General features: G+C 47.4%; 1 protein-coding gene across 1 annotated transcript in view; it reads left to right on the top strand.

Annotated features, from left to right (window-relative positions):
- adipor2 (adiponectin receptor 2) overlaps positions 1–12356 on the top strand; it is a 28519-nt gene extending 16163 nt beyond the window's left edge. The window contains exons 4-7 of the mRNA XM_080537568.1: positions 782–968; positions 1218–1405; positions 10387–10580; positions 11760–12356. Of these exons, the coding sequence (XP_080393694.1) occupies positions 782–968; positions 1218–1405; positions 10387–10580; positions 11760–11888 (698 nt within the window). The 3' untranslated portion in view covers positions 11889–12356. The remainder of the gene's footprint in view (positions 1–781; positions 969–1217; positions 1406–10386; positions 10581–11759) is intronic.
- The last annotated feature ends 664 nt before the right edge of the window (positions 12357–13020 follow it).

Below are 13020 nucleotides of genomic sequence, written 5' to 3'. Positions count from 1 at the left end.
GGAAACAATTAAAGGGTAAATGGACAGACTCTCATTGAGCCTTATTCCAAAGCGCTTTACGACGGCCTCTCATTCACCCATTCAGACACACATTCACACACCAATGGCGGCCAAGCTACCATGCAAGGCGCCGGCCCGCTCGTTGGGAGCAATTTGGGGTTCAGTGACAATTCTATTGTTAATGGCAATTATTTCTGAGACAATTAATTGTGCAGCAAAATGTTTAATTGTTACAGGCCTAGTTGCATCCTGACATCAGGGACACGCTGGAGGGAGGGGGGGAGGGGTCAGTCTAACAAGCCACACACACACACACACACACGCACGCACACGCACACACACACGCACACGCACACACACGCGCGAGGCCTGCTGTTCACACATGCAGAAATTATGCCTTAATACGAAAGCAGACCCAACCAACCACACACTGACACGCCCGCATGCACACACGCACGCACACACACACACAGAGGTTGGAGGGCACAGTGCTGGCTGGCAGGCAGGGACTGAGGGGGGGAGGGAGGGAGGAAGGATCATTGCGTCCATGAGTCACGGTGACGTGAATTGGGGGGGGGGGGGGGGGTCAGGTCAGGACTGTCTGATGCTGAGGGGGGACAGGTCTGTGCTGCCCTCTACTGGCCTCCTGCACCACTGCAACTGGACAGGTTACATCTAAATAAGCTTGTATTCCACACGTGACAGCAGCTGGTGGAATGTTCTGTACTTTTACACTTTCGCCCATTTTGATTGGTTGCCGACTTGTTCCCGCTTTCCCCAGCTGCTGTGGTGTTCCTGTTCCTGGGCCTGATGTACATGTTCAGGCCCAACATGGCGTTCGTGGCGCCGTTCCAGGAGAAGATCGTCATCGGCATGTTCTTCCTGGGCGCCATCTTGTGCCTGTCCTTCTCCTGGCTGTTCCACACCGTCTACTGCCACTCCGAGGGCGTCTCACGAGTCTTCTCCAAGTAAGACACACAGGACACACACACACACACACATATGAAATGCTTTATTTATGTCCACATAAATCCAAAGTGCATTAAGGACAAACACTATTAGTGCAATCAGTTCACACACACACACACACACACACACACACACACACACACACAAAGGACACACACACACACACAAACACACATCTACACAATCACAATCTAACCTCAACTACCTCCCTCCCCCCCTCCCTCCCTCACTCCCCCCCACCCCTCCAGACTGGACTACTCAGGCATAGCGTTCCTGATCATGGGGTCCTTCGTGCCATGGCTGTACTACAGCTTCTACTGCTCCCCCCAGCCCCGCCTCATCTACCTGGTGGTCATCTGCGTGCTGGGTGTGTCGGCCATCACCGTCTCGCAGTGCGAGTTCTTCGCCACGCCGCAGTACCGCGGGGTCCGCGCAGGTGTGTGTGTGTCGGGGGGGTTGAGGGGGGTGGGAGAGATCTATCTATCTCTCTCACACTTTATCTTTCTATCTCTCTCTCTATCTCTTTCTATCTAACCATCTCTCTCTCTCACTCACTTGGAGGTTATGCTTTACGCGCGTGTGTGTGTCTGTGTGTGTGTGTGCGCGTGTGTGTGCGCACACACACATATACACACAGTATCTAACCTCCCCTCCCTGCAGGGCTGTTTGTGGGCCTGGGTCTGAGTGGCGTGGTATCTGTGTATATATAGCTGCTGTGGTGTATATGTGTATATACAGTATATCTCAAAAGTGAGTACACCCTTTAGATTTTTGCTAATATTCTGTCATATCCTTTCAGGGGATAACACTATCTTAATGAAACTTTGATATAACTTAAAGTAGTCAGTGCAGTGTTTCCTCCAGGAATTTTTACATTTGTGGCGGAGAGCCCTATCCGCGCGCGCGTTTTTTTTTATCGCGTGCACGCGCATGAAACGCGCACGCGCGCTCAAAACAACGACCTAATTTCAACCAAAACTAGAGGTAGGATGGCAAAAAATATATATATATATACAGAATATAAACATGTGATACCGGTTTCTAGGGGTGTAACGATACATCGATGCATCGATTCATTGACTAACGATCTGATTACATCGACGCAATGTAAAAACATCGATCTATATCGTCATCCTTAAAGATACACCTTTATTTTGAAATGGCACATTCTGCGTGACTGTCACCATTTCCGTGCAGCGCGCGACTAGCAGACGTTTACACTCTCTGCTCGGTTGGGAAAACTCAACATGTTGACTGACGCTGGCTGCGTTCGTCAAACACGCTCTGGAAATCTGATCAGCACTCGCGGAACGCCTCTTGTCCAATCAAATGACTTGACGTTGAACCCAGTGTTGCGCTCCGGCGCTCTCAGAGCGAGTTGACGAACGCAGCCCACATGTTACTGACGCTGTCAGCCAGTCAAACGCGGACTCCCAAACCCCACCTCTCCTCTCCTCTCTGCTCTGAGCTGTCCTTCCAAACCCACGTTGCGCTAGCCTGCCTAGCTAGTTTAGCTAACGTTAGCTACAATAACTTTGCGAATAAAACAAACAACAAGCACCGTGTGTTCCTCACAGCCCACCACAGGGACACACATCTACCTCCACATCCACTGGGCTGCTACAGGCCAACTAGCCGCACAGACACACATATTCACAACACTGCATGCTCACAGAAGTTAAGCTAAAGCAGCTAACGTGTGTTTTTTGGGGGGGCATGGTAGGGTCGGGGAGGGGATACAACTTATACACACAAACAGACACACACACGCACACAACATGATATCGCGTCATATCGATCATATCGTCATATCGATCTTGAATCGAATCGAATGGAAATCGTATCGTGACTGACATTGTGATATCGTCAAACATTGTATCGTCATACAAACAAATCGATATAATATCGTATCGTGATGAAGCTGGTGATTTACACCCCTACGGCGGGCGGTTTCCATCCATCAGCTCTGAAGGTTTACGTTACTCACGGATCCAATGTCCTTCCAAACGAGCACTCTTGGCTCCGTCTCAAACACAACAGGAAAAGTATGTCCAACTTGGCGAAAGTTTCCCAGTGTTTCCAACTTGCGCGAGTTCTTCAATTTGCGACAGTTTTTCAGCAGGGATGGTTGAGTCTGCACGGTTCTCATGCCGGTTCACATTTAGACCAATCAGGAGTAGCCCTTGTGTCACGTCGTCAACTGAATGTTTAATGTCATTCATCTGATTTTGGATCAGCGGTTAGAGAGAGATGGGCGTGGATTTAGGTGCACTTATAGTCAACATCCATTATAGCGCTGATCTAGGATCAGATATATTTTAATCAGCAAAAATGTTCAGAGGTGTTTTTATTTTTTTTATTTTTTGTTTTTGTTTGTGGACTGAATCAATTTGTGGCGGAGGAAATTCATTCGTGGCGGCCCGCCACCAATAAATGCATATAGAGGAAACACTGCAGTGTGCTGCTTGAATAACAGTATAGATTTATTGTCCATTGAAAATTACTCAGTACACAGCAGTTTGTTTGTTTTTGTGATCAACTTTTTTTATTTTTAAACAACTCGACAACAAGACAGGTACATTATAAACAATAACGACACATACAACACGGCACAGTAAAATAAAACAAGAACCAAAAATAAACCACAACAAAATTAAAATGACGACCTCCCACCCCCCACCCGGGATCCAGGCTATTCGCTACATCAAGTGGTTATACTAAGCTTTTGAGGTTCAACGAAATTGAGTTCCACATCTCCAGTATTGGCTGTTTTGCCCCGTGCATCCGGGCTGTTGATAGCTCTAAGTAGACTATGTCTAGGTAAGTTAGGACCCAGACTCTCCGAGAAAGTGTATGGGGAGGCTTCCAATGTGTGGCAATTAACTTTTTAGCTGCTGTAATTCCGGCTAGTAAGCCTCGCTTCTTGATCAGAGGTAGGCCCACATTGGATAGATTGTTTAAGATAAGTGCAATGGGGGAGTAAGGCACATTAGTCTCAAATAGCTCAGAGAGGTTAGAGGCCACCATCTCCCAGAAACTAGCCACTGGAGGACACTCCCAGACCATGTGCATGTAGGTGCCGTAGGCCTTGTTAGCGCACAAGGTGCAAGTAGGATGCGTGTTAATTTTCATCAAGAAAAGTTTCTTGGGTGTCAGGTAAACTCTATGTATGTAAGTTGTAATGAATTTGCTGGTGGTCAGGATTTCTAGATGCTAACAGTATGTTGGACCAGACCTTATCCCAATCAAAGGCTGAATCTAGTTCTGGGATGTCGGCCCTCCATATAGTATTCAAAGCCAGGGGTGTGTAAGCGTGTTTAGAAATAAAACGATAGAGATTAGAAACCAGGCCACTAGAGCCATCAGTGCTGTAAAGGACTTTGTGCAATGGATGTGGTGTGAGAGGAGTTTGCAGAGAGACTCCACTGGCTTTCAGAGCAGCTCTCAATTGTAAATAAAAGAAAAAAGAAGAACATGGCAAACCAAATCTTATGCATAGCTCTTGAAAAGTAAGTAAACCCTAATTTCCGTAGATGTCTCCCAGTGTTTGGACACCTTTCTCTTTCCATCGAGAGAACTGAATAGGATGGCCACCAATCAGCAGTCTGGCATTATTAAACAATGGAGAGCAAGGATTCCATGCAAAGGGGCAACCACTCAGTTTCTCTACTGCCCTCCATGTCGAAATCAGTTGGGACACTATGGGACACAGCTGTTAATGTCTAAACAGCTGGCAACAAAAGTGAGTACACCCCATAGTGAACATGTCTAAATTGTGCCCAAAGTGTCAATATTTTGTGTGACCACCATTGTTATCGAGCACTGCTTTAACCCTCCTGGGCATGGAATTCACCAGAGCTGCACAGGTTGCTTCTGGAATCTTCTTCCACTCCTCCATGACGACATCACGGAGCCCACGGATGTTGGACACCTTGCACTCCTCCACCTTCCTCTTGAGGATGCCCCACATGTGCTCAATTGGGTTTAGGTCTGGAGACATACTTGGCCAGTCCATCACCTTAACCTTCAGCTTCTTCAGCAAGGCCGTTGTCATCTTGGAGGTGTGTTTAGGGTCATTATCATGTTGGAAAACTGCCCTAAAAAACGGCCCAGTTTCCGAAGAGAGGGGATCATGCTCTGCTGCAGGATGTCACAGTATATATTGGAATTCATGTGTCCCTCAATGAAATGCAGCTCCCCAGTGCCGGCAGCACTCATGCAGCCCCAGACCATGATGCTGCCACCACCATGCTTGACTGTAGGCAAAACACATTTGTCTTGGTACTCCTCACCAGGGTGCCGCCACACACGCCGGACACCATCTGACCCAAACAGGTTGATTTTGGTCTCATCAGACCACAGGACATGGTTCCAGTAACTCATGTTCTTGGATTCATTGTCTTCAGCAAACTGTTTGCGGGCTTTCTTATGCATCGGTTTCAGAAGAGGCTTCTGTCTGGGGCGACGGCCATACAAACCGATTTGATGCAGTGTGCGGCGTATGGTCTGGGCACTGACAGGCTGACATCCCACTTCTGCAACCTCTGCAGCAATGCTGGAAGCACTCCCACGTCTATTTTTGGAAACCAACCTCTGGATATGACGCTGAGCACGTGGACTCAACTTCTTTGGTCGACCCTGGCGAGGCCTGTTCCGAGTGGAACCTGTCCTGGAAAACCGCTGTATGATCTTAGCCACTGTGCTGCAACTCATTTTCAGGGTGTTGGCAATCTTCTTATAGCCAAGGCCATCTTTGTGAAGCGCAATAATCCTTTTTTTCAGCCGCTCAGAGAGTTCCTTGCCATGAGGTGCCATGTTGTCCAGCATTCAGAGAGAATTGTGCCCAAAACACCAAATTTAACAGCCCTGCTTATCATTTACACCTGAATCCTTGTAACACTAACGAGTCACATGACACCAGGGCGGGAAAACAACATCATTGGGCACAATTAGGACATGTTCACTATGGGGTGTACTCACTTTTGTTGCCAGCTGTTTAGACATTAACAGCTGTGTACTGAGTCATTTTCAAAGGACAATAAATCTATAGTGTTATTCAAGCAGCACACTGACTACTTTAAGTTATATCAAAGTTTCAGTAGGATAATGTTATCCCCTGAAAGGATATAACAGAATATTTGCAAAAATCTAAAGGGTGTACTCACTTTTGAGATATACTGTATATATGTGTGTCAGGGTTTCCGTTAGAAAAAATTGGTGCCGGTCAAAGTGTCCGGAAAGATTTCAATGTGTCGGACAAACGGGAGAAATTCCGGTCATCATATTCAAATATAATATAGGTGTTTGTCGCAGTGATTAGCTGTTGTGTAGCCTATATATGCCATTTAATGTCTATTTTTCATCCGATACGATTAGATGCAAACTATATAATAATATAGGCTTTCATGATTCGCATGCGCTACTGTCCAGGGCTGCACGCGCGCCACACTGGGCCTAGTCACCTTTGCTACTTTGAATTACGACTGTAGGCTAAGATGTTTATTTCAATTGCATTAATGGGATTTGAGGATGTAATTGGTAATTTTAAGTATGCCTAGTTTAGCTTTTGATGGCTATTTGAACGGACTGCATCGATCGATCAATGAACGGACTCCACATTACGTTAACTGAAGTGTGTTAAATAGTTTCACGACAGTAATGTAAGTTTTCTATATTCTCTTTCCAGTTTTACCCTTTTTATCAATAAAACAACGTAATTTCTATAACCACGCCTCGCTGATTGGGAAGGCATTAAGTCTAGCTGCCTGTCAAATCATACTTTCTCGGACTCGGGAGTATGAGAATGAGGAGGATGTATCGGGGGGATACACACCCGTGGACTATTTCAATTTAGTGGCACAAATTAAACTCTAACACTATAGATAGACTAAATTGAACTAAAATGATGGACACCGACTGAATAACTGAGTGGGGGGAAGACAGGTCTCAAATGTGGAACAATTATAACATTTAATACATAAAGATAAAACATACACAAATATGTAACATTGATATCCCTAAACTCAAATGTAGTGTGGTATTGTCAACCTAATCTAATGGCGCTTTTCCACTATCGTGCCAGCCCGGGTCGACCCGGGTCAGCCCTGTTCTTTGGCGGTTTTCCATTGAGCGGCCTGGATCAGCACGGCGCGGTACGGCACGCTTCTTTAGCTACCCTTCGAGGGCAGGAACCTTTTTGAGACCCGGAACCTTTTTGCCAGGCTGCGTGTGACGTGTGACGCTGCACACCGTTGATTGGTCAATGGAAATTGTCATCCCATGTTCATAGATTTCTTTGCTAACCGCCATCTTTAAATACCACATTCGCTCTTGGAAAATGTCACTACAGTTTCTGTAATAGCTTATTAATAAAGATTAGAAAAATTATGCTGACCATCGTATTATCTTAGTTTAATGTCATTTCAATTAGGGATGCACCGAACATTCGGCCACCGAATGTATTCGGCCGAATATCGCAAAATAAAGCACATTCGGTATTCGGCCGAATGTGTGAAAACACTGAATGTTTACCACCGAATAGTGGGCGTGTTTTGATGATACTTGCCAGGTCATTCTTAGGGAAGAACTGACGATGAGTGAAGGGAAGTCCAGGGTAGATGTAGACAGAGGGTTGATTGGGAGTGGAGACAGAGGGTTGATTGGGAGTGGAGACAGGTGTGCAGGTTTGTCTGAAGATCTAATTAGCGGGGACAAGCCTCAGCTGCGGCGGAGAGCACGCTGTGCTCGAGCTGTGGGGGCGGGGGAGGGTGTGTGAAGGCCCAGCCGTAACACTATGTCATTGAACCATACGGACATCAATACTTAAGCCACAACATACAGAATTATCAAAATCCTGTAGCATCTCTTTAAAGAGAGTTCACCTAATTAGTTAACTTGCAATCTTCCAAAGTATTTTGTAATAATATTATCATGGCACATCATTCTTGTTAACACAAGTCATGAATAAAGCTTCGGCCTACATTGATGAAAGACTTTCTTTCAGCAGCTATTCAGGGAAAACAAAAACATTTAATTTGACTGATTTATTTTATTTATTGTGCTTTGTTGGTATAGACTGATGTCTGCTGGAATGTTCAATAAAAGTTTTTTTTTTTCAATCTCAATTTCTTTCTTTGAGAAGCATGAATAAAAAGCAAAATGTATTTAGTTTATGCAATGATAAAATGAAAAACTGCCGATACACATTCGGTATTCGGCCAAGTGTTTCCTTAAATTCGGCTTCGGCCTCGGCCAAGAATTTTCATTTCGGTGCATCCCTAATTTCAATGCATCATAGAACTTTTATTTACAACAAGCATAACACAAAAATCGCTATTATGCACCGTCTTTGCCCGTGAATAACACCGGCTATGAAGGTGGTACAAACACAATACTCCGTTGCTAACTTCACCATCGGTATACGGTCATTTTGAGCCCTTAACCACCGCGCTGACACCCCGAGAAGTTATGCTTTTAACCGTAAACTCAATGAACCGGGAGTTCACCCGCTGCTCTAAGCAGCACCGCGCCTGCTGGTTTAAACTCCCGTTGACAGCGGGGGGAGAGAATAGTTCTACCAGGGAATTCGCTCCGCGCTGTGTCGACCGTGATAGGAGTGTAGTATCGACACCATTCAAATGGTTTTGGATTCCCTGTCCTCTCCCCTATCCGGACACGTTTGAATTGTTATCCTAACCCACGGTAAATCACAGTTATTAACCCGCAAAGGGCACCGTCTTTGCCCGTGAATAACACTGGCTATGAAGATGGTACAATCACAATACTCCTTTGCTAACTTCACCATCGGTATACGGTAATTTTGAGCCCTGAACCACCGCGCTGACACCCCGAGAAGATATGCTTTTAACCAGGGCTGGACTGGCCATCTGGCATACCGGGCATTTGCCCGGTGGGCCGCGGTAGTTTTGGGCCGAGCCGACCCGGCCCGGCCAAAAGCTACCATCGAACGGCCCATAAATCGAAAGCTACCATTGAACGGTCCATAAATCAGGGACAGCGGCCCATTGGTACATTTTCTATACAGACACTGGGCTGGCCCAATCAACAGAGAGAAGGGGGGGGGGGGGTCAGGGGTCACGCACGCAGCACCAGACCTCCGTCTCAGTTTCGCGGTAGTTTTGGGCCGAGCCGGCCGGCAAAATAAATTTAGTTAGCCTGGATAGTTACTAGATAGATACTGAGAGAGATGGAGCGCAAAAGCACACTAAAACGGAAGGGAGGCTGGGAAAAACTTAGGGAGAAAAACAAGAAGAAACTCGAGGCAGATGCTGCCAAATGTGTAAACATTAGGGACATGTTTGCTGCACCCTCAAGTTTACCACAGCAGCAACAGGTTGAAGAGGAGGCTGGCAGGGAGGAGCGGGAGCAGGGTACAGATACAGAGGATAGAGAGGATACAGAAGAAGCGGGGCAGAGTCAGCCTGTAACCGTTGACCCGGTAAGGAAAATATAGGTAGCTGTGTAGGGGTGTAACGGATCGCCCCCCACGGTTCGGCACGCATGTGTACCGCGGATCAATTGCAAAATGTAACCAAGTAATAATATTACTTAATATTAGTTAATATCCCTTGTAAATCACAATGTAGAGTTGCCATGGAAAGATAGACGCGACAGTTGCGTGCTTTGTTTTACTCTAAAGCGCATGATAGGTTGATAATGGAGAAAAAAAATCTAGAACAACAAGGCTGCGTTCGTTAATTCGCTCTGGAATCTGATCACTGAGTACACTGGTCTACTTGCACTGGTACCATTGCTTACTGTATGTAGTCGTCTTTGTAGTGGTTTGGGGGAATACTACAGTTTGTCATATGACTGTACAGCACAGTATATAAGACGAGTATATAAGGCAAGTATTTTTGTGCTGGTGGGTGTGGTCCGACCGATTGGGGTGGGCCTGTCTGGGCCAAAAATGCCAGGGCCTAATTTTTGTCCCAGTCCAGCCCTGCTCACAACTACTCGTGCCGTTGAGAGACAGGGTTGCCAGATGGGGCGGCTTACCGCCGAATGGGCTACTGGGTTTAGCGGTTATTTAGCGGACTAGTTAGGCTGTAAATTGTCAATCCCACCTGGCAACCCTGCCGCTGTTTGTTCATCGCGTAGGCTAGTCTACACATTAATAATAAAAGAAAAAATATAGCCTATATATTCGTCTTTTTTAATGTAGAAGGAATCAGAATATGTGACAAATTAATTTGAGCAAATTGTATTCAAATTGTGCTTAAAGGGAATTATTTTCACCGGACATTATGACCGAAGAGGTTTAAATATGTCGGACTTCAACAGATTTTAGCGGACAAAGACCGGTAATTACCGGTTAACGGAAACCCAGATGTGTGTGTGTGTATATACAGTATATATACAGTATCTAACCCCCCCCCTCTCTCTCTCTCTCCACAGGGGTGTTTGTGGGCCTGGGTCTGAGCGGCGTGGTGCCCACCCTCCACTTTGTGATCACGGAGGGCTTCCTGCGGGCCACCACCATGGGCCAGATGGGCTGGCTGTTCCTCATGGCCACCCTGTACATCACGGGGGCCTGCCTCTACGCAGCACGCATCCCTGAGAGGTTCTTCCCTGGGAAGTGTGACATCTGGGTACGCAAGGAGGACGCCGCACGCACGCACACACACACACACACACACACTCTCTCTCTGAAACAGGCGTCCACACACACACGCATTGAAACAGGCGTACACACACGCATTGAAACAGGCGTACACACACACACACGCATTGAAACAGGCGTACACACACACGCATTGAAACAGGCATACACACACACACATACACCCACACGCATTGAAACATGCGTACACACACACACGCATTGAAACAGGCGTACACACACACGTACACACGTGCACACACACACACACACACACACACACATATATATTGAAACAGGTGGACAAACACATACACATACACACACACACACACACACACAGATGGCTGATGATAAACTGTTTTGAAGGGAGGAGGTTGAGTTCAGTGATGAGGTCATATCCTGTACCCCAGGGAACTGCTCTCTCTGTCACACACACACACCCACACACACACACAACCTAGCCTAGCTGGCCCAGATTGTGACCCAGACATGCAGTTTCCCCTCCATTACCATCCAGCTGGGCCTAGGAGAGGCCTGGGAGTCGCCTGGCACGGTAGCCCAGCAGAGTGACCTCTGCTGGGGCCTCCTCCCCGCAGCCCGACCCCCCCCCCCCCCACACACACACACACACAGGCCGGTGGAGCATGACAGTACGACTGTTTGGTCTAGACTCACTCCTCCATGGCTTGGCCTGGCCTGCCGGGAGGCTGGCGGGGGTAGAAATCGGAGGACAGGCTCGTTGTGTAACGGACGGAATGGGGAATGATGGACTGTCATTACAATCAGCCCGTTCTCCGATTTCTACCTCCGCCGGCCTCCACTGGTGACCACGGCGGTGTGGGGGTGGCGGTGTAACAGACCTGCCCCGCTGTCCAATCCCTGTTCAGGGAATGATGGGAGTCACGCTCATTGCGGAATCTTCTCCTCGGAATGCTGCTCCCAGACTGATGCCTTCACTGACTCCACACACACACACACACACACACACACACACACACACACTCCAGCACAGACAGACACACACACACACACACACACACACACACACCAGCACAGACAGACACACACACACACACACACACACACACCAGCAGGATCTCTAACCTCTCTCTCTCTCCCTCCCTCTCTCTCCCCCCCCCCCCCCCCCCCCTCTCTCTCTCTTCAGTTCCATTCTCATCAGCTGTTCCACATCCTGGTGGTTGCTGGGGCGTTCGTCCACTTCCATGGCGTCTCCAACCTGCAGGAGTTCCGCCGCACGGCGGGGGCAGGCTGCGCTGTGGACGACACCCTGTGACCCTGCTGGCCCCACACACACACCACCAGGGGGAGACACATACACACACACACACACACACACTCCCTCTCCCCCTCCCCCTCCCCTGTGGACGCTGGACCACCGCTCTGTGCGTCCTCCTAGGACGACCACTAGGGGGCGACATTAAAATGGCCAGGTCTTCTCTCCTTCGGGGACGCCTGTGTTCTGCTTTCCTCTGTTTGTTTGGTTTCCTGCGTGGAGGGGTTTCCCATACCAAGGCCGTGTGATATGTGACATGGTGTTTTATTACATTGTAATCATGGTGAGTTTTTTGTTTTTTTTCTCATAATTCTGCTTGTGACGCAGAGAGACACAATGTTGTTGGTTGTTTTTTTCGCTGAATGCCATTTGTACTTACGTCAAGAGGGGACGAGCTTTAGAGCATTCACAAAACAAAAACAAACAAACACAACAACAACAAAAAGAATTTGAATTATGTGTGAAAATGTCTTCTGTTTCTTCCATGACATGGGTGGTGTGGGGGAGTGGGGTGGTGGGTGGTTGGGGGGGGGGGTGAGTTGGGGGCAATAGCCGCTTTTAAAACTGTCTTTTCTTCATGTAAATAAGATTTCTAAATTTGGGTTATATAGATTTGTATAAAATATATATAAAACAAACAAAAAAGAACAAATGTTATAAAAAAGAATGAAACTTTGAATAGATGAACCAATGAAGTGGAGAGTGAATGAGAGAGAACCATTGTATGTATGTATGTATGTATGTATGTATGTATGTATGTATGTATGTATGTATGTATGTATGTATGTATGTATAAACCAGCTGTTGTTTCCTGAGGTGGGGGGGAGGAAGGGAGTGGGGGGAGGAGGGGGAAGAGGAAGGAAGAGGATGAGCCTGTCTTCCCGGCCCTGTAATGGCGCTTTTCCACTATCGTGCCAGCCCGGGTCGACCCGGGTCAGCCCTGTTCTTTGGCGCTTTTCCATTGAGCGGCCTGGATCAGCACGGTGCGGTACGGCACGCTTCTTTAGCTACCCTTCGAGGGCAGGAACCTTTTTGAGACCCGGAACCTTTTTGCCAGGCTGCGTGTGACGTGTGACGCTGCACACCGTTGATTGGTCAATGGAAATCGTCATCCCATGTTCATAGATTTCTT

Source organism: Nansenia antarctica, assembly GCF_963989245.1.
Source record: "Nansenia antarctica genome assembly, chromosome: 8".
NCBI lineage: Eukaryota > Metazoa > Chordata > Actinopteri > Argentiniformes > Microstomatidae > Nansenia > Nansenia antarctica.
The sequence above is the reverse complement of the archived record's forward strand: the minus strand, read 5'-3'. Positions and strand labels throughout refer to the sequence as shown.